The sequence below is a fragment of the Eptatretus burgeri genome, chromosome 10, assembly GCF_056783735.1.
Source record: "Eptatretus burgeri isolate ZD-2024b chromosome 10, Ebu_testis_v1, whole genome shotgun sequence".
NCBI lineage: Eukaryota > Metazoa > Chordata > Myxini > Myxiniformes > Myxinidae > Eptatretus > Eptatretus burgeri.
Window position 1 is genome coordinate 35,100,549 of NC_140970.1, and position 21,915 is coordinate 35,122,463.

Consider the following 21,915-nt stretch of genomic DNA (forward strand, 5'->3'; position numbering starts at 1 on the left):
ACTTTTGCACCCCACCGTGCTTCCCAGCCATTACCGAAGCCCCGTTGTACACCTGACTTAATATTTTTGACGTGTCAAGTCCTGTTTTTGTCAGCTCTGCAATTATTAGGTCTGTCAATGTTTTTGCATCTCCGGCGTCGGCTGTAGCTTTTGAGAGTAGACGCTCTGTTGCTTCATTTGATGCCGATACAAAGCGAATGATGATTGATATGTTCTCACATTCAGTGGGGTCCCTCGTCCCATCCACCTTGATGGTAAACCACGATGTGCCTACTTCTTCCACGATGGCATCCGTCACAACATTACTCAATGTGCAGATCAGTTCATTCTGCATTTCCCGACTAGTACAGCTTGCGTTTCGTGGGATATGCTTCATTATTTCGGCGAGCTCGGTGTCTTTTTTGAGTGTGTAGTTTAAAAGCGAGAGGAAGAGCCCACTGTGCCCATCTGACATATCTTCAAAATTATCAAGGCTCCCTCTAAAAGGTATCCGATTTTCGGCGAGAAATCCCACAACATCTATAAGAGCAGACACATAGTACCGGTTTCTATTTAGCTGGTCAGCATTGAGGAGTGTGGAAATCTCCTTACCACAATCGATGCGCCTCTCATTCTCCTTCCACCTCAAAACACAAGTTAAATGTTCCTTTGAAGTTGCGTGTTTGTGAAACCCCCTGCCTTTCTCAACGGCATGTTTCCAATTCTGGTAGCCTCGCACTGTGAAAGTTGAGTCCACTGGGCCACGTGCGGTGTTAAACTTCCTACATGGATAGCAGAATGCTGCATCTGTCTGCACACTGTATTCCAGCCATTCATTAGTCTGGTACCATGAGGACACAAACGAGCGACTGTTGTTCTGAAACAGATGGCCAGGGTACCGCTGTAGAACAACTTGATTCGGTCTCTCACTTCCAAGATCATCGGGAAGCGGCTTGACAGTCACACCCGATCCCGAGGCCGCCGCCGAGCATGGAAACTCGGCTGCCTGCGCTGGGGCTACAGCCGCAGGGCTGACGTTGCTGGCTTGGCCAGATTGGCCAGCTTCTGTCGGTATTTCATCGACATGATCGTCTTTCCCTCCTCCTCCTCCTCCAACTCCTTCCACAACATGTCTTTCATCATCTTCTTCATTTTCGTCGGTTGCATTTTTTCCTTTTCTGAGCCATTTTCGTTTATCCATCATCCACGTCTTTTTCTCCTGCTGCTAGCTCGTACTCTGCGATTCGTCCCTCGTGACATGCGTCACTAATCTCGCGACTCGCGTCACTAATCTCGCGACTCGCGAGATTTGACGGTTGACGGTTTTATTTATTAAATGATCCATACATCAAAAACAGGTTTTATCTGCATAATTTCAAATGTAAGCACGATTGCAAACACACATATTTTTAATTTTTATTATAAAATTACTTTTGTAAGATGGAGGGTTGACGGGTTGTGAAGGTCACGTGGTGCACATGCACTTCATCTTTAATAATGTAAATTCATGTCTTTTCCTTAATCATATTATGACGATATTACATTTATACCAAACTTACAACCAATCAGCTAACCTGCTCAATAGGGCCTCCATATCGAATATGCTGATTGGCTATTCCTTAAAACGAAATGATCCACGATATATACAATATAACCACCCACAACATCGACATTCGACACGAGGTCTTGGCTGCTGGCGTTAGTGCTTGCGTTATTATCTTTTATCTTGTGGTCTTGGACTGTATTGTCTTGCCAATTGCTTTTGGATATGCGCTGGGAAGCGCACACTTATCTCTTGACTCTTATTCAAAGAAGGGTATTATTAAAGAACAGTTTATCCAAGAAGGCCTTATTATTCACCACGTTGAACATCTGGAATAAGGGTATTAGTTCACACAGGTGAACTCTTAAACAGCAAGTTCACAGTGGGCACTCATCCTTAAACACTAAGTTGTTCACAGGGTGCAACAGGGCATAAATGGGTGGCGTACAAGTGGGGGGGCACCAGATGCGCCATGGGGGGGCATTGCACCCAAATCCCCCCCCCCCTAGCGACGGGCCTGGTTTTGTATCCCATTGACAGACCAGATTTGCATCTGCACCTGAACCAAAATTTAATCGGCTTGTTCGTGTCACCTAACCAACTCGCCCACCAAGTTTTGCCCGAATCCATCCACAACTTTTTGAGACAATGTGCTACATATGGTTTTGGCCCTATCTCTCAATGGTGAAGAAGCACGTAAAAATTTTAAAATTCTCGTGTCCAGATTCGGATCTTCACCAAAATCAAATCAATTCGTCCTCGTCACACACCAAACCTCTCCACCAAGTTTTGTCTGAAATTTCAATAAATTAAGATATCCTGCTCACAAACAGAGAGACAAGGGTGAAAACACAACCTCTGGCCACCTTCGGTGGCAGAGGTAAATATCGAGGCTTTTTATTCTGAAACAGCGGAATGACTCAACTTTGAAGTAGATGTTTAAAATGTAAGACAACGGCCAGAAAAAAATTGTTTTTCCAAGGTGATTGTTAGAATCGTGAAAATAGGTTCCGTGATCCAACTCACAATCCCCTGTGGTTCGTCATACCTTTAAATGCCTTGGCATTGTAATATAAACAAAGAGCAATAAGAACTGGGTTGATCTGTTTTGCCCGACCAACTGAACCCATTACTCATGATTCTGGGAATGAAGGTTCAAATCCCATACACTGTTTATTCATCTATAGTTACCTCTCATTTTACCTCATAATTCAAGTAAAGTTACAGTGATTTCTCCAAACTCGAAACAAACACTCCACATGAGAGCGCAATATCCCCTTCTCCTGGTAGGGGTCACTGAAGCACGAGCATCACGCCATGTGTACAGTGCAAAATTGCAAGTCATCTCCACAGCGAGCTTCAAATACCCTCTCCCACCACCACCAGGTGGCACGACAGTTTAGAGAACTTGTGTCCGTGTCCACCCCAACCCCCCTCTCCCTCCCGAACCCCCGCAACTGAAGTGTTTAACTACTTAATCCTTCCCGGGCACACTTGAAGTACAACCACAAAAGTTCAACTCATTCCGTCTTGCAGTTTAGGAGTGTATACCAGTCACACAAAGAAATAAACAGCCACAAACACACAAGCTATATTATATAGTGTGGGTATGATGTCCTTGCCCAACATACATGTGCTTTCCACGTAAGCTCCTCCATGAGCCGATGGATCACCATATGAGAAATTAAAATGAACAAGAGCAAGAACTGCTTTGCAAAACATGTCCCTTACAGGTCCCAATGAATGCTCGTTTATTTGGGTGGTGGAAATGGCGTGTTCAGTGCCAAAAATAATAAATATACCATCAGAGATGGGGAATCCCCCGCCATTGAATGAAAAAGGTCATACATATTCCAGATAATGAGGGAGGTGAATTGGAAACAAGACAACATTTGGTCATCATCTCGAAAAAGTTCCCCAGGGGTGAGGAACGTAGTAACCAAAAATAATTGAAATCAGATAAGCGGTTTTCCATTTATTACAAAAAACATTTTTTTTCATGATGGCCGCCCCAGTCGGCCATCTTGGATCCGGCGACGCCCAAAATCAATGGGGTTCTTCCTTTTCAGGTGGTGCATGTGTGACTCAAATTTCAAATCGATATGGCGAAGAGTTTGAGTTATCGCACTCACAGCGATAAATGTTGACGCCCGGACGGACAGCCGGACGACCCGGGTGACAACAATATCCCCCTTCCGCCACGCGGCGGGGGATAAAAACAAATTAACAAAAAAAGAAGACATTAAATGTCGTAGCCCCCGTCGTTTTAGTAATTTTGCTGTATGGAGTTAAAGGGCGAGCCCATATATGTGTACAACTAAAATGGTCGCCAGTCTACCAGTTGGCCATCTTGGATCAGATCGCAAAATAAAGTGAAGGGCGCGTGTATTGCATCATGTAATGTGCTTGTGCTAAGTTTGAACAAAATCAGAGCATGCATGTCGGAAAAATGGTTAAGGACACCTTTAAGTAACAAAATGTCCGCCAGACGGTCATCTTGGATCTGATCTCGAAAAAAAATTAGGTGCATATGTAAGCACCAACGGGGGCTAATAACTCAATATACATGTACATGAAGCAAAAACATGCATACAGCTGGTGTGCATATATAATACATTGTGGTTATATACCTGGGATCATTCCAATTGCATTGGGCCAAGGACTAGCAACCAGGTCCAAGGACTGAGGACTGCCGATCTGTGCTGCTTCATGCAAAGGCGGCACAAAATTTCATTGGGGTGGAGTCAGGCCAGCTGTCCAGCCAATGGGTGTAAAGCGGAGGGGGTGGAGTCAGGCCAGCTGTCCAGCCAATGGGTGTAAAGCAGAGGGGTGGAGTCAGGACAGCTGAACACAGCCATGTATAATATGATTTTTTTAAGTTGAAAAAGGGCACAACTCTGAAAAATTAACGAAACACCGTGAAACCTGAACTTGTTCTGTAACTTACAACTAGTACGTGCCCGTAAAAAAAATAAAAAAATAAATAAATAAATATTCCAACCGCGAGCAACAAACAACCACACAGGCTGTTTCTTCGCTCTCGCGTGCCCGTACGTGTGTGGCACGGAAGTTCGCATATCACAGTTACGATGATTCTCAATTTAGGTTTTAATGGCCAATTATTCAATTAGCGCCAACGTATTTTGCCTTTTCGCAATGTCATCGCAAGGAAAATCAAAAAGAGAAGAGAAGAGAGAGAAAAAAAAATTACTTCCTGGTTCGGAGCACACCAGCACTCTGATGTTACCGAAATTTATGCACCGTCTCATATGAAAATGATCATAACTTGCGGCATTGTGTTTATCTACAAATGTGCATAAGAAATCGAGAAATTATTAGAATACACGAAGTTATCACTCTCCAGAAGCCCGTACGTTGTAACCCGTAATGGGGAACGCAGCTGAGCTTCCCATCCCCATTGGCCACGCCCACGCAACGTGTCTTGTCATTGGTTTGGTAAATAAATGGCCATAACTTGGGAACCACTTGTCCGATTAATATCAAACCTTGAAAAGGCACATCCTCAGGTCCCCAGCAATATACCTGGCAAGTTTCAATTAGATCGGACCAGAGGTTGTCGAGAAACAGCGGTCTCACACACACACACACACTCACACACACACACACACACACACACACACACACACACACACACACACACACACACACACACACACACACACACATTGCTGGAATTATAGATAGATAAAGCCATGTACCAAGTTTCAGTTGAATGTGTTAAAGGGTATGGAAAAAAAGTTTGGAAACCCCACACAGGTGGGACGGACGGATGGATCAGAGCAAACCTATAGTCCCTTCCGGTAAAACTGGTAGGGGACTAATAGAAGAAATCTCTCACAGCAACAGCACCAAGGGTAACCAAAACATCATCAATGACAAAAATTTCACTTTCAACCAAATTATTTCAGTGTGCGGTGTGGCCCAGCAGCACAGAATTCATTTGCATCAAGCACAAGTACACAATTTCTCTTTAAGCGATTGCAAATCAAATCTTTCACACAACGGAAATCTGCAACATACCTATGTATGTTTTTATCTCAAGATATACAAGGTAGCAGTTTTCACGAATGTGATCATCCAAGTAACCTTTGTTGAGCAGGAGGTTTATGCAGCTCTTAATGCTTTAACTAAAATAAATGCACCGTTCTGCCTCCGCTTCCATCACAATAAATCAGTTTGGCACAAAAAGGACTGAGTGCGCCATAAATCGGATTACTATGCAGCCTAACAGGAAGAACATCTCACGATCCAAGTTGGCTCAAACCCAAAACATAGCATCAATACATGCAAAAATCCATTAGAAGCGTGCATTATGAAAGCGAACATTAAACTTGTACCTGTTTCCTGTCTGCATCTTGAAATGAATTATCCCCATTTGTATCCCTTGTTTGTGGTCAAGACTGAAAGCAACCAAAAGTGGCATGCCGGACCTTGTTAATAAGAATAATAATTTTAAAAAAATGTTAAAGTGGTGCCAAAAGCTCATGGTAAGGCTTGTACGAATGTCACATTCAGGACAAAGACATAACAAGGAATCACCGTACTTTTACATCAATTACAAGGCGATGATGAAACGAAGGTTTACATTTTGTGTCCCACCGATAGGCCGGATATGGACCGGACATGAACCAAAATCAAATCAATTCTTCCTTGTCACACACCCGACCAGTCCACCAAGTTTCATCCGAATCAGTCTACAACGTTTTGAGATAGTATGTTAGATATCGTTTTTAAACTTAACTCTCAATGGTGAAGAATCATGAAGAAAAAAAATTATACTAGCCAGATCCAGATCCAGATCTTCAGCTAAATCTAAATAATTCATCCTGATCACACACCAAACCTGTCCACCAAATTTCGTCCGAATCCGTCCACAACTTTTTGAGATATCCTGGTCACAGACAGACAATGAGACAGGGGTGAAAACATTACCTCCATCCACCATCGGTGGTGGAGGTAATTGCATGGGGAATTTAGAACGGCACTCAGAGGAGTGCATACCTCCACCAGGCTGAGCAGTTTACGTTTTGTATCCCACAGATAGGCTGGGTCTACAACCAGACCATAAAAAAATATTTAACTATCTTGTTCTTACCACCTCCCCAACTCATCCACCAAGTTTCTTCTGAATCCATCTACACCTTTTAAAGATATCGTGCTATACATCATTTTTGGCCCTACATTTCAATGGTTAAGAATAATTTTGTAAAATTCTAGTATCCAGATCCGGATCTTCACCAAAATGTAATAAATTCGTCCTCGTCACATACCTAACCTGTCGACCAAGTTTTGTCTGAATCATAACTTTTTGAGATATCCTGCTCACAGACAGACAGACAGACAGACATTCAAATAGGGGTGAACACATAACTTTGGTCCATCTTCGGTGACGGAGGTGAGAAACAACAAAAATAACGAATTCGAAAAAAATTAAGAAACAAACCACATCATAAAAGCTTTCCCAAAATAAAATAAAAAAACCCCAACCAAAAAGGAATATATTGTTGTGGTGCCGGGTCTCGGTGGCGAGCATGACCGCTAGGCGGAGCAGTAGAGTCGTCTCCACTGAACACCCGGAATCTAGATCGTGCTCCTCGGAGAACTCCGAAAGGCACGGGTCCCTTACAGGACCGTGAATTGGCAATAATTCTGCCGCGTGGAATAGGGTCAATTGCCAATTTCAATATACCTAGGTATCCACGCGGCAAAGCTACTGGGGAATTCACACCCACGGCAAGCCTCGAGTGGAACGAGCCGTTATCGTGCTCGAACCGTGCGTAACCTGACCGCATGGTTACAAAGACCTGTCGGTCCAAATGCACAATTTACCTTGCTAAGCCAATGAAAAACACAGAAATGAGATGATACATTCAACAATAGGGATATTTATTTACAATAGGGGGGAAGGGAACACACATAGAGCAAAGCTATCACGACTATAAAAGAAATGGAAATTTATACACAAGCACTTGTACAGTTCTACTTGAAGACGGGCACACACACACACACACACACACACACACACACACACACACACACACACACACACACACACACACACACACACACACACACACACACACACACACACACACACACACACACACACACACACACACACACACACGGACCCCTTCGGGTCTATATTGAAGGTTTCCAGCTCCAGGACAGGAGAGCTGAAGACCAGAGCCTGTGCTTGGACCTGTCCACCTTATGTGGTCTTCGACGATCCGGCTTGGCGGGACTCGAACCCGCAACACGATGCACTCCAAGGACCAGGTACCGCACTCTCCAACCGGCCATGCACCAATCGACTAAGACCGAGGAGAAGATCAGAGGCGACGATGATCCAGCTCGGCGGGACTCAAAACCCGCAACACGATGATGATGACCACCACGCTGACCATGACCCTCACAACCACGACCCCCCATGACCACGACCCTTTTTCACCCAGCCTGGCGTTCCTTTTTATTCCTTTTTCCTCCGGGGTGGGCAAATCGCCGTCTGAGGCGCTCTCCACCCTCATTGGACGGGGCGTCGTGGGAAAGTCGCTCTCTGTGGCAATCTCAAACCAATTGGCTGGGGTGCCGTGGGAAAGTCGCTCTCTGTGGCGTGATTGGACAAGGGGCATGCCCCTGCTTCCTTGGCGGAGTCCCGGTCTGAGGCGATGGAAATCTCCGCCCACGTACGTAGCTGAATGCACGTGGGCCATGGCGTCGGTGTGTGAAGTGAAGGAGGTTTGTTGTAAACAAAACTCCGCAGTGCACGCGTGTAATTCCCGTTTGACACAGGTAGGGGGCCCTAACTATAAACACACACTTACCGATATAACTGTTGTGTAAGGACCTGAATGTTGTGTGCTCATGGCTGCCAGATTCGTAACAATATATTGTTATGAATCTGGAAACCATGCGCACTCAACATTCAGGTCCCAAAGTTAGTTATGCCGGTAAGTACGTGTGGTCAGGACCCCATCCTTTTGTTTAGCGGGAGGATTAAATGTGTGCGTTGACGTCTTTCGTTAGGTTTTACATTCAACGAGCCATCCCAAACCTCCCCATCACGCTCCATCACCACCCGCTGGCTGCTCGTACCTTGACTTGCCGAGAGGGGGCCTTGCAGTTCCGGTCCTCGGGCCCCACAAACGATAGTTTTTGTATGGTGGGCCTTTCGGGGCAGACCCTCTTGCGATGCGCAAGCGAGGCCCCGTGGCCACATGGAGAATATGGGGTTAGGGTTAGTCTCCGAACAGGGGCCACGGCTCCACCCCGGTAGGGTGCGACCGTTGGCGAGATGATTCTCCCCAAAGCCCCTGCCCGTGTGGGAGGAGATATATCCCTGAGCAGACTCGGTTGTCGTTGTCGTTGGCATTGGCGCTGGGAGATCTGGAGTACTTAAGTGGTTACAAGTTGGTTGATGGTGGTTGGGCTGGAGAGTGAGTGAACCAGCCTGTTCGTGGAGCCTTGGTGGGTCCCGTCCGCGACCCTGATCTCCGCCCCGGAGCTCCGATTGCTCCACGCGGCTGCCGCCACGAGCCAGGAGTCCCACACGTGTGGCTGGGACCTTCGACGATCCACAGCTGCCCATCCTAACTCTGACCCCCAGCTCATCTCTCTCATCAGCTGGAGGGTCCAATAACTCCAGGGTTTCTTTTCTTTTTGTGTGTGTGACTGCGTGTGGGCCCGTCTATAAGTAGAATTGAGTAAGTGCTTTGAATCATTGTAAATTCCTGCTCTGCATATTCGCTTCAAGTCTTGCCTCCTTGTCTTTTATTGTAAATAAATTATTAGAAATGTTCCCAGCTCGTTTCCATCCTTTCTTTATTTGGTCCAGCATGGTCCGGGTCCGAGTTCAGACGGGGTTTCATCCCCGATAATCCGTTAATCCTAGCCGGCACGGCTTTGGCAGTTTCCGCTCGGCTGCAACTGAACCGCAGATGGTAGTCGGTAGTTGGAACTCTACCGCAGTCGGTAGAGTGACCCGGTTCGAGAAAGACATGCCGAGGGCGGGAATCCACAGTAGCCAAGACTGCGTGGTTATTTAGGTATATTGGGATCTTGACAATTAACCCTACGCCACGCGGTCGAGATATTGGCGTTTCACGGTCGATTAATCGACCCGCCGGCTTCGGAGTTATCTGGAGCAACGGCCTATAATCCTGGGGAGACCAGTGGGAGACGGCATAAACTTCCCTACCTTGTGGTCGTTCTCGCCACCGACCCCCCGCCCACAACAATATATATATATATATATATATATATAGATATATATATATATTTTTTTAATATATATGCATATAATTATTAAAATTTGACCTTCAAAGGACCCCATACTACATATACAAACATCCAACTTGAGATTAAACATTGAAAAATCCACTTGGATTTGGAAGCGGCATCTTTGCATTGGCCTGCTGTTTAACATTATTCCTCCTAAACGACTTACCACGATTTTATAAAACAAGCAAAGAATCATAAATTGCCAAATTAAATAATACCACACGCCATTTACAGTATGCGGGACAAATATGTCATCACCTTCCAACTCTGCAGTATTGCCACAGAAGATCAATAACAAACAATTCGCAAGTCATTTGAACCAACACAATTCGGCTGCCTGCTCAAAGAGAGCTATTCTCTTCCCCAATAGATTACCACAAAATAATGGCCTCGTGGATAAACTTTGTAGAACAAAACACAAAGGACAGCATGCACGATTCGGCCAGAACGCTTTGGGTGGGCTAGCACTGGCTATAAATCTCCAACACCAAGAGCTCAATTGTTCGACAAACATTTCCCTATATACTTTCATGTGAGAATGCATGAAACATGGAAGTACAGGAGCTTTTCATCCCGTTCGGAAGATATGATCTGTCGTTCTGCAATACGTCATGAGATGGCAGTAGCTTTGCCAACAAATAGATATCCATCCATCCATTGGGACAATACTCAGAGTATTGTCGGAGGTGCAGAGCGTTGGTGCTGCCGAAGCAGTCTTCTGGGCTATTGGGCACAATCGTGGACGAGTCGCCACTCTGATGCAGGATACCAGCAAACTGGTACACGTTATTGCGGACCTCGGAAGGATGACAGGCTGAAGCAACTCAGGACCCTTGGAACCCAAGCCCACCACTCTCGCCATTAAGCGAACACCAGGAAAACAAATAGATAAACAAGCTTGGATATAGATACAAACGACGACGACGATGACGATGAACAGGTAGACTTAAGACTGCAATCCTAATGAAACCAAAAAATAAAAATAAAAATAACGATGATAATAAGTGCAAGTCTGGTAGATAGTTAGATAACAAGTTATGCCATAGAATAACTGGACATTAAACTTGGTTACATTAAAGAAAAAACAAACAATTCTTCATCCTGAAAAGGAGATCAGATACAATCTTGCCTTAAAATTATGAGTATCCCTTATAGAAACAGTTTATACAATGGCATGTACAAAAAGGTTGAGCAAACATCCCTTCGATGCAAGAGATGACACATTGGTGAGAATCATGCAGTTTGTCAATGACGAGTGGGTGCTGTTGAAGAAAGCTTACAAATACTTCCATTGTAATCAATAGCACCATCTCTCTGAACATTGGACTATAAATAAGGATAAGCAATGCAAAAACATGGATGGCAGCACATGCTCCCGGATGGGGTTTTGGAATTGGTAGACAGGTGTCAGCTGTCATTGGAGGAATATTAGCACAGATACACACACCACTTCTCATGCTTTTTCGATTCACAAATGCCCAACACTTAGCATAACTACAACGACACTCGGGAGAGCGCATACCTCCACCAGGCCAAACACTTTACGTTTAGCATCCCACTGATAGGTCAGATCTGGATCCGAGCTTTAACCAAAATCTAATCGGCTTGTTCTCGTCACCGAACAAACTCATCCACCAGGTGTCGTCTGAATCCATCCATGTTTTGAAATATGCTCTCCGTTGTTTTTTTTGGTCCAATCTCTTAATGGTGAAGATTCACTTAAAACAAAAACAAAAAATTCAAGAAAATTCCCCGATTCAGAGATGGATCTTCACCAAAATCTAATCTATTCATCCTTGTCACACTCAACCTGTCCAGATTCGGCCAAATCCGTCAATAACCTTTTGAGATATCCTGCTGACAGATACACAAACCTTCAGAGGCGGAGATAATTATAATAAATCAATTAAAAAAAAAAGAGCAAGAAAACAAATAATAAATGGACAGAAAAACGAATATATAGATAAATAGATAAACATGATGCTTAAGGCCAATAAATGAAAAAGCAAGGAGCCACAACCACATTGTGGTAGAGCAATAACCTCATCACTTTCAATACAACAAACTTACTCAGCCAAGAGCCAGGCACTCTGTAGGTTGCCATCTGCTTCTGGATCCATGATCGAAGATTTAATGTCATTCACCGCTTGATCAAAAGCTCCTGGCTGCGGTCATGTGAGTGGGGGGGGGGAGAAATGGGATGGATGAAAGGAAAGGGAAGGGAAGAAGGGAAAAAGTTTGATGAATAAGAGTCCAGTGCAAAACCGGAGGGGGAAATTTGTAAATGTTGCAAACCCGGCTGAAATACAGCAACGCTTTGGCAAACACTCTATGGCACTGTAAATCAGTGTCTTGTCACAGGCTATAGCTTCGAGCTTTGTTTCCCCCAAATGCCTGTTTGGAGCACTCATTGGCAGACTGGACAGGGTTTCCCAAGGAATGGTCAAGAGCATTGGTTTCTAAACATCAGCAGGGTGCTGACGAGAAAATGTCACAAGCAGCTCGAGCATTGGCAAGGCTGCACATCGTTCTCAAAGAAGAAAGATTCCCCGCACTGATAAGAGCATCCAGATTTTTCATCAATTTGCATGTAGAACGTCGCAGCCGATTACTTCATTTCTGGAAGCATGGCTGTGCTGCAGATGCAGTTGCCCCCAAAGATCAAAGCGGAATTGGGAATTCGTTCAGGGTACCGGAAATGATCGGCTATTCTTTGCAAAAGATGGCGTTTTGGCTGCAACGCCCATCAGCTAATGCTATCAGACTCGTACCCAGCTGAGTGTATCTTCCTATCGACGGTGGACTCATTGATGGAACACCCTGCTTGTGAAGCAACAATCTGACGGTTTATAGTCTGGTCAGGAATGTAAACCAGAAGAGACGGCTCGAACGGGGAGAACGCTACTTCTGAGTTGTCTTTACAAACATAGCATTCAGATGAAACAACAGTGTGGCAAACACAACCACTGCTGGCATTTCGAGCCAACTCAGCCCAACATGGTGCAGTTACACGATTAAGCAGCAATTCCTGTAAATAAGGATGTTAGAAGAAACATTTAGCCACTCCTAATACAGAAACTGCAAGCATGGCCATATCAAAGGTCAGAGCATTTACAGATGGAATTACAAAGGCACTTGGTAGAGCGCATTCCTCTAACAAGCTGATTAGTTTACATTTTGTATGTCGCTGATAAGCCGGATCTGGATTCGGACCTGAACTAAAATTTAATTGGCTTGTTCTTGTCACCTTACCAAGTCATCCATCAAGTTTCGTTTGAATCCATCCCCAACTTTTTGAGATATACAAACCTAACTACAGTGGATGTCGTTTTTGGCCCCAACTCTCAATGGTGAAAAATCACTTGAAGAATTCTCAGATCCAGATCCGATTCTTCACCAAAATCTAATCATTTCGTCTGTGTTACATACTCAAGCTCTCCAACAAATTTCACCCAGATCGGTGCACAACGTTTTGAGATATCCAGTTCACAGACAGACAGACAGAGAGAGACAGGGGTGAAAACATAATTTCCATCCACCTTCAGTGGCAGAGGTAATAAATCACATCTTCCCATGTTTGCGTTGCACTTGCAGCGTTCATGTTGCATGCACTTCCAGTTCCTGGCCAGGGCTTTCGCCCATGGCAAGGCGCTCCCGGTCCGGGTCGGGCAGTGTTTATCTTTTTTTAAATTTTATTTTATTTTTGTACACAATGTTGAGACCCGTATGAGAGCTAACACACAGAGTGTACAACAAGGGGAGCAGGAGAGGGATGGGGTGGGGTACACAGGGTAAATAAGGATACTACCCATACTTTCAGGAAGGAAAGCAGGGAATTTGGGTTTGGTTTGGGTGGATTAATGGGGATAGAAAAGATCATGGTTTTTGCAAGAAAAGATCATGAAAAGAATACAAGAGATGGTGGTGAACAGCTGTTTTGAAGACCCGGAGGGAAGAGTGGGATTGAAGAGCCTGGAGGAGTACAGCCACTCCTCACTTAACGGCCTACCTGTTTAACGACCGCCTCTCCGACCAGTCGGCAGCGGCAGCGCATCACCCTTTTTTCTTTTTACAGCGCGTGCGCTGTATACAATTGCACCGAGTTTGAAATGTCCCCGGTGTCTACCACGTCTCCGGTGTCCCCCCCCCCCCCACGTGCCTCAAGACAGCTAATGACGGCCGTCCAGTAGATCCAGTGCGTAACCTAGACGGAAATAGCGAGAATTGACGGAAATACCCGAGTATTTCAATGGAAATTTGTGAAACTAATGTGTTATATATGTGAAAACCATTTAATTTATCGCTTGACGGGAAAAAAAAACCAAGAAACGCGCCCCTCTCATGTACGAACGAACGAAAGACGTCATTTCCGCCCACCATCGCATTTCGCGCCGATCGCTGAAAGCTAAGTTCTTCTTATGCTATCATTCTTTTGCGGCCTCCTGCCACGCTGTATCGAACGATTTCATTCCTTCTGTTATATATAAAGGTGCTTATCATAATAATAAGATTTTTACATTTCAAATATTTTATATTTTAACATTAGTGTACTCATTTGCTTCACCACACGCGCTGTATTGAAGAATTTCACTTGTTTTTTCTCAGTCTCGTTCCCGCAGTCAGTCGGTATTCACTACACTAGCGTTCGCAATCTCCAAGACTACATATTTCGTCTATAAATTTGTACTTTATTGTGCACCCCATAGTACAAGATGTTGGCGAAAAGGAAGTGTTGGCGGCGTCGATGTCAGAAATAAAAAAATTGTGGAACTTGCTAACGTGCTTAATTTAGATGTTGAAGTGGAAGATATTGAAGAATTAGTGGAACATGTCGAGGGAGAGATAACTAATGAAGATTTAATAGAGTTGGAAGCACAGCAGCACTTGGAAGAGGAAGAAGAAGAGGAAAGAATGGAAGAAGTACAAAAGAAGTTCACTGTAAAGGGGTTAGCTGGTGTGTTCTCGAAAGTGAATGCGGCTATATTAGAACTAGAGGGTATGGATCTGAATGCTGAATGGTTCACGAAAGTGGAACGGCAAATGAATGAACTTTTACGATGCTATCCTGAAATTTATGAAGAAAAAAAGAAAATTACAATGCAGACCACACTAACGGGATTCTTCTCGAAAGCTTCACCCAGGACCCCTACCCCTACCCCGACAAGTCCTTCCATTTCCTCGCCGTCATCGCCCTTACCCGGGCCCTCTCCAGCTCCTGGTAACCCTGCTGAGAACTCCGATGATGACCCCGAACCACGACCACACTTTGAAGGATTCAATGACTAAAATATTAATCTGAATGTCTTTTTTTTTATAACTTTAAAGTTTTTTGGTAGATCATTTTTATAATTTTTGCCGATTGTATTTTTATGTTCTGTAATATGAAAGAGTTATGCAAATTAAAACAAAGTTATCAAGTTGGAGTTTCCTTTAGACCTTTTCTTTATTCAGAATAAATAAAAACGATTACCTGTATTTACAGTATGCAAACCTAAGTAATGTATATTAGAGCTGATTTCCTCTATTCTGTTTATTACACTACGAGATATCCAGTTCACAGACAGACAGAGACAGGGGTGAAACTAGAGGGGGAGCACTCGGGAGAGTGCAAAACCTCCGCCGCCAATACTGCTGGGTCACTCAAGTGAACCTTATATCTTATTCATTAAATATGATGTCAACAGTGCTGACAGTTATAGTTCTTTTCTCCAACATTTTTTTTTTTGGGGGGGGGTTGGAAATCACGTAAAAAAAATGTAGAAATGCAAAAAAAAAAAAAATTCTCTACATTTTTTTTTGGGGGGGGGGGGACCAAGTCCAAAATCTCATGGCATGATCCTTGGACCATACCTAACCCCCCCCCCCCCACCAAGTTTCGTCAAAATCCGTTCAGGAGTTTTTCTGTAATACTGTTCACAAATAAACAAACAAACAGAAAGAGGGTGAAATCAGTAACCTCCGATCTTCGATGGCGGAGGTTAAACATAATCTCCATCCACCTTCAGTGGCAGAGGTAATAAATCACATCTTCCCAAGTTTGCGTTGCACTTGCAGCGTTCCTGGCACTCCTGACAGTCCATCCTGCTGCCCCCAAAGTCCATCCTGACAGTCCATCGTCTGACGGTAGTTACAGTACACTACTGTATAAACATTTAAAAAATCATCGCCAAAAAAAGAAAAAAAGTAAAAAATACTGTATAAAAATAAATCCTCGCTTATCGACCAATTCGCTTAACGACCGAGTCATAGGAATGGAACTCGGTTAAGTGAGGAATGCCGGTACTTTGTTCCAAAGACGGGAAAAAAAGAGGAATGAAACAGCGATTCTTAATTTTGGTAGTTTTACCAGAAGGGGGTTGCTGGCGGATCTTGAACGCCCTGTAAAAAATATGGAGGGGGGAGAGACAGATCACAGACAGAGCAGGGAGGGGGGGAGGTCAAGGCCGGAGAGGAGACGGTAGAAGACAGAGAGACCACCGATCTGCCAATGGTGAGAGAGTGAGAGACCCAAAGACAGCCTCATCGAAGGAGATACCAATGATCCTAAATGCCTTGGTTTCCACAGCGTGAAGCCGATAAAGGTGAGAGGTGGGAGCACCAGCCTGGAGGGGAGAGCAGTACTCCATCACGCTGCGGATGAAAGCTTTGTATGTGGTCAGGAGCTCAGGCGTTCCAAGGAAGGACTTTGCGCAATTGAGGACACCATTGGAAGAGAGTTTGGTGAGCAGGGCAGGGTGCCAGCCTGTATCAAAAGCACACATTATGTCCAGGGATATGGCTCCGATTTCATGTCCGGCATTGAGGATCTCCATCCATTGCTGAGAGCAGAAGCAACATATCCAAGGTCGAGTAACGTTGTGTGAATCCAAACTGATGATCGGAAACAAAGCCATTGGAGAAGAGGACGGATTTAATGTCTGAAGCGATGATAGATTCCATAACCTTGCTGACGATGGAGAGAAGGTTGATTGGTCTGCAGTTGCAGAGATCTGTTTTTGCACCTTTTTATGCAGGGCAGTAATGTTTGCTGATTTCCAAGCAGATGGCAGATGACCTGGAGCAAATGAGAGGGTGAATAGAACAGAGAGAGGGTGAGCAAGAGCAGAGGAGCAGGTTTTTAGGATACGTGGGCTGATGCCGTCTGGACCGGTTGCAGAATCTGAAATAAGGTTTGAAAGCAAGCTCTCCACCTTGTAAGGAGAAAAGGACAGAGTCCAGGAACAGCTGGGGTATGACTGGGTACAGAAAGCGATGGGTTTGGGACACAAGATTTAGAAGCAAACATGGAGTTGAGGCATTCAGCCTTTTCACGTGTGGTGTCAGCAATGTGGCCATTTGAGGTTATGGAGGGGAAGCATACACCAGAAACAGATTTAACTGGACGCCACCATGATTTGGAGGAGGGAGACAGGTTTGAGAGTTCAGACTTGAAATTAGAAAGATGTTGCTTTCTGGCTCTCCTTAGGGTAGACACACTTGTTTCAAGCTTTGTGGAACTAACTGAGATTGCCTTCAGTTGGATTAGCCTTCCATGAGGCGAAGGCAAGTTGTTTCAGGACAACTGCCTCGCTACAAGCTTCAGTGTACCATGGGCGGAAGGGAAGGACAACTGAAGATGAGGGGGAATAAATCTGTGCATGAGAGCAAGTTTCTTTGAAAGAATTCCCAGGATGAGTTGATGTCAGAGAAAGTAGAGATGGGAGACAAGTCGAGAAGTTTGATGGCTGCTTGAAGTCCCTGGCAGTCAGCCTGAGTGAAATGGCAGACTCGACGGCACGAGGTGGTTCTCCAATTACAGCCAGAGATATGTCTGCTTTTAAGATCTTACAGTTGAAATGAGATAAGCTCGGGAATCTCTTAACCTGAACCGAATTTAAAATTTTTAACTGCAGAATTGAACTTGGTAGCAGCTCCAACTGATAAAAAGAGAAAAAAAAATGTGTTCAATTTTTTTTTTTTATTTTTTTGTATACCTTGGTCGAGGCTCGTATGAGAGCTAACACACAACTCACAGCAAGGAGGCATGAGACAAGAGGGGCGGGAGTGGAAGGGACAAAACATTGGGGAACAGACACAGGTGAACTGTGGAAGGGAGAGGGATGGGGATGGGACGGGGAACATGGCGAGGAGAAGATGGACATTAAAGGGACTTTCAGGAAGGAAAGCAGGAGAATTGAAGGAAGTGGGCTTGGGTGGATTATCGGGGGTAGAAAAGATCGAGGATTTGGATGGGGGAAGATAAGAGGTGGTGGTGAACAGCTGTTTTGAAAGCCTGGAGGGAAGAATGGGAAAGAATAGAGTGAGGAAGTTTATTCCAAAGGCGGGAAAAAGAGGAATGAAAGAGTGAAGATGAGCAGTGATTCGTGATTTTGGTAGTTTTACCAGAAGGGGGTTGTTGGCGGACCTTGAGCGCCCTGTGGAAATGTGGTTGGGACAAATCACAGAGAGAGCAGGGGGGGCAAGGCTGGAGAGGAGTCGGTAGAAGACAGAAAGACCACCGACCAACCTGCGGTGATTGAGTGAGAGGCCCAAAGACTCAGCTTCATTGCGGGAGATGCCAATGATCTTAAAAGCCCTGGTTTCGACAGCGTGAAGTCGAGAAAGGTGGGAGGCAGGAGCACCAGCCCAGAGGGGAGAGCAGTACTCCATCAGGCTACGGACAAAAGCTTTGTAAGTGGTCAGGAGCTCAAGAGGGCCGAGGAAGGACTTTGCACGACGGAGGATTCCCAGTCGGCGACTGGCTTTTGAGTGGAATTGTCCAATTCACAGATTGTTTGATGCTCTGAACGTCTCCCAGCCACCAGACGGTGTTTAGTAAAACCCAGCCAGTCGTTCCTTATCAACCGCTTCATTGGAGTGCTCGCTTGAGTGCTTAATAGTAGTGGGCGTGATAGATTTCAAAGTACTGTATCAGATTCCAACCATGCAATTAAAAGGAATCGAGTAGTGAACCGGAATGAACGTTGATTCCGAGCAATTCCTCCTTCATACAAGGATGTGTATTTTTTTCTGGGGAATTTTTTTTTTTTTTTGGCCCTGGTCGGCATGTTCTGGTTACACATGGCCTAGTAATAATGTATTAACTGAAAAGGAACACACCCCTGGGGCTTCCCGTTTGGAATATAGTGCAGCAAAATTAAATCACTTGCAAACTAAACACGCCATAAGGGCATCCATCCATCCAGCCATACATAGATACATACATAGCATGCGAGACAGCACGTTGCTGCGTCGGCTTTCTGCCTGGTACTCCAGCGGCCTCTGTTTGGCCATCTCCCAGGCAGTTCCCTGGCCCATCCCCATCTCTTAGGGATAGGACATTCCAAGCACCCACCCAAAAGGACTGCCTCAGATTAACCCGAGGAGATGCCATCTGGTGGAGGACACCTCAGCTCCACTCTGACACACTACAGTGAGTTTTGCAGAATGAAATATTTTGGGGTGGCTGGAGTGCAAGTCCTGCCACCAACCTCTTAGGGAAGGTAACCAACTGCAGGAGGACATCCACAGATGCAGTTGGCACCAGATATGGATAGCCGTTTCCTCACAAGGAGCTCCTCCACCCTTTGGCAGGTTTTATATTTAATTCTGCTGAGTGTCCATGTCCATAAACCCTCCACACCAGGAGGACCTGGTGGAGAAGGGGGGCGGGAGGGTGGGGGGAAGAGCCGGTTTAGTCGCCGACACTCGACCATGAACAGGTTAGTAGAGCTTTTACAAGATACCCGTATCAAATCATACATTTGATCTGGCCTAACCTGACCTGACAATCAGGATGTGGTGCCACCGCATCGGCCGGGCTGCTTTGTACTGCCTATGAGTGTGACACAATGCAGGGCTCCCGTCCTCAAGTGATCCCACAACTGCAGCCTCCGAACAGCTGGATTACAGGCACATGCCACTTCACCCACTTCACCACTTCGCCCAAGTGCGTGTTCCTTTTGAATGAATAGCAAGGCAATTAGAGTTGGCCGGTAAAGCATGCCGACTACTTTGCTAATGGACAGGTCGGCAGTCGACTGATAAAGTTTTGACAACATTTCATTCAAAAGGTTCAGAAGAGCAGTTTGGAACTATTTCGGGAAAGTGAAAGAAGACAGTCCATCGTCTGAAAGCTGAATGCTAACTTTGTTCAATAGACCCTGCTCATCATTGTAATACGTCGAATATGCTAAAAGACGTGACAAACCAAACACCACAGAAAGTACCAACTAGTGACGGTTGTGAATGCGAATTCAAAGAAACCAGTCTGCAACAGTAACAAGTTCGCATTCACAATTGAAGATTGAAAGCACTTTCACCCCAGTAGGCTGCCTTCCCTTCCCTTCACCCCTCCTCACTCCTAAGCCTTACTCCCTCCCCTTCCCCTTGTAATATTCTAATCAGCGAAGCGACGGGTGGCGTTTGCTAGTCTACACTATTGTTGTGAATCTGGAAACCATTATCGCACTCATCATTCAGGTCCTTTAGTTCAGTTATCTTGGTAAGTACATGTTCTATAGATAGCACGCCTTCCATTGTTTAATGGGTAAATCCATGTAATTGTGCTATGATTTATTTTAATAGTTAGGTCAGAACAACAACGAAGAACCCTCCCGTCCCGTGATTCAACATTCAACAGCATCCCGTTATTCAACAGCTGACTCAGCAGCGTAAACGGGGGTTGGGACAGGTCGTCACGAGATTCAGCAAGGTAAACAGCCCCCACCCGCTGTTGCGGGGGGGGGGGCGGCGCACAAGGGCGCATGAGTCAGGCGGAAGCGAAGCAAGGTGGAGAGGAATAAGAAAGGGACCCTCTGCTTGGCTCAAGTTGGTTCTTGTCGGGGGGTTGTTCTTCGGGTGGCTGTTGCTCTGCTTCGTGGTCTGGTTCGGCTGGCTCTTCTTGGTTCGTGGAGCTCTTCGTGGTCTGCTTGGTGCAACTTCTTGGTCGGTGGTTCTTCGGGGAAGCGACGCATCGGGTCGGAGGGATCAGCGCCTCGTCTCACCAGCACGTGGTGCGGAAAAAATTGCGGCTTGCGGTGATTGGATCCAGCTCGCCCAAGCTGGTGCCCGGTCCGAACAGCTTGAAGACCACCACGAGGTGGAAAGGTCCGAGCCAGACCCTGGGCTTCAGCTCATCTGTCCCTCCGAGCTGAAGTCCGCATTAAAGGCATCAGCCATAATTTCTGGGGTGTGTGTGCGTATGTGTGTCCGTGGGCCCGTCTAACAAGTAGAGAACTGTTAGGTGCTTTGTGTTCTGTAAATGATTGCATTGCATTTTGTATGGTCGGTTTAAATCTGCTCTTACGTGTTCCCGAGTTCCCCATTATTATTAATAAATACCCCCATTGTTGAAAGTAACAGCTCGTTCTGTGTTTCTTTCATTGGCTCGACATGACGCATGTTTGAGGATTAGTGTTCGTAACTTGTTCATTTGGTCCGGCCCAACTTTGGTAATTTCGCTCGGTTACGCCGGATCCGAGTCGGCGATAGCGACTCGATTCGGACAAAGTCGGCCGAGGGTGAACTTCCCCGGTAGTCGGACCACGTGGGTACTTAGGTAAATTGAAGTTGGCAATCGACCCTTCCCCACGTGGCCTATCCATTGGCGAAGATCGGTCTGATAGGGGACCCGTCAGTTCCGGAGTTATCCGGGGCGACGACCTTTACATTCCGGGCTGTTAGAAGCCGGTCAAGCCGGCTCGCGGCTCCATCTAGCGGTCGCGCTCCCGGTCGACCCCGTAACACTATACAAGAGGTGTGTGTTTGCATGTATGTACTTATTAATACATTAAAACTAGTCAGACGTATGCCAACACAGGGAGCTACAGTTAAGATATTTTATTAGATCATAAAATGCACCAAAGAGAATTAGTAAAATACAATATGAAGAATAAAATTATTAAATATATACATATATATATATATATATATATATATATATATATATATATATATATATATATATATATATATATAACCATTTTCAATGGTTGTTAGGATAGACTGCAACATGTAGAAATTTGTTGTCAATAACTGTTTGAAAATTTGAATAACAGCTTTATTCAGTGACAAGTGAGGTGGATGTCCTGGTTGGTGGACATGATATATTT

At 45.2% G+C, this 21,915-nt stretch overlaps 1 protein-coding gene across 1 annotated transcript in view; it reads right to left on the minus strand.

The window, feature by feature from the left end:
• LOC147018305 (tumor protein p63-regulated gene 1-like protein) overlaps positions 1-21,915 on the minus strand; it is a 69,064-nt gene that overhangs the window by 26,858 nt on the left and 20,291 nt on the right. The window contains exon 2 of the mRNA XM_085897846.1: positions 11,894-11,988. Coding sequence (XP_085753972.1) covers positions 11,894-11,988 — 95 coding nt within the window. The remainder of the gene's footprint in view (positions 1-11,893; positions 11,989-21,915) is intronic.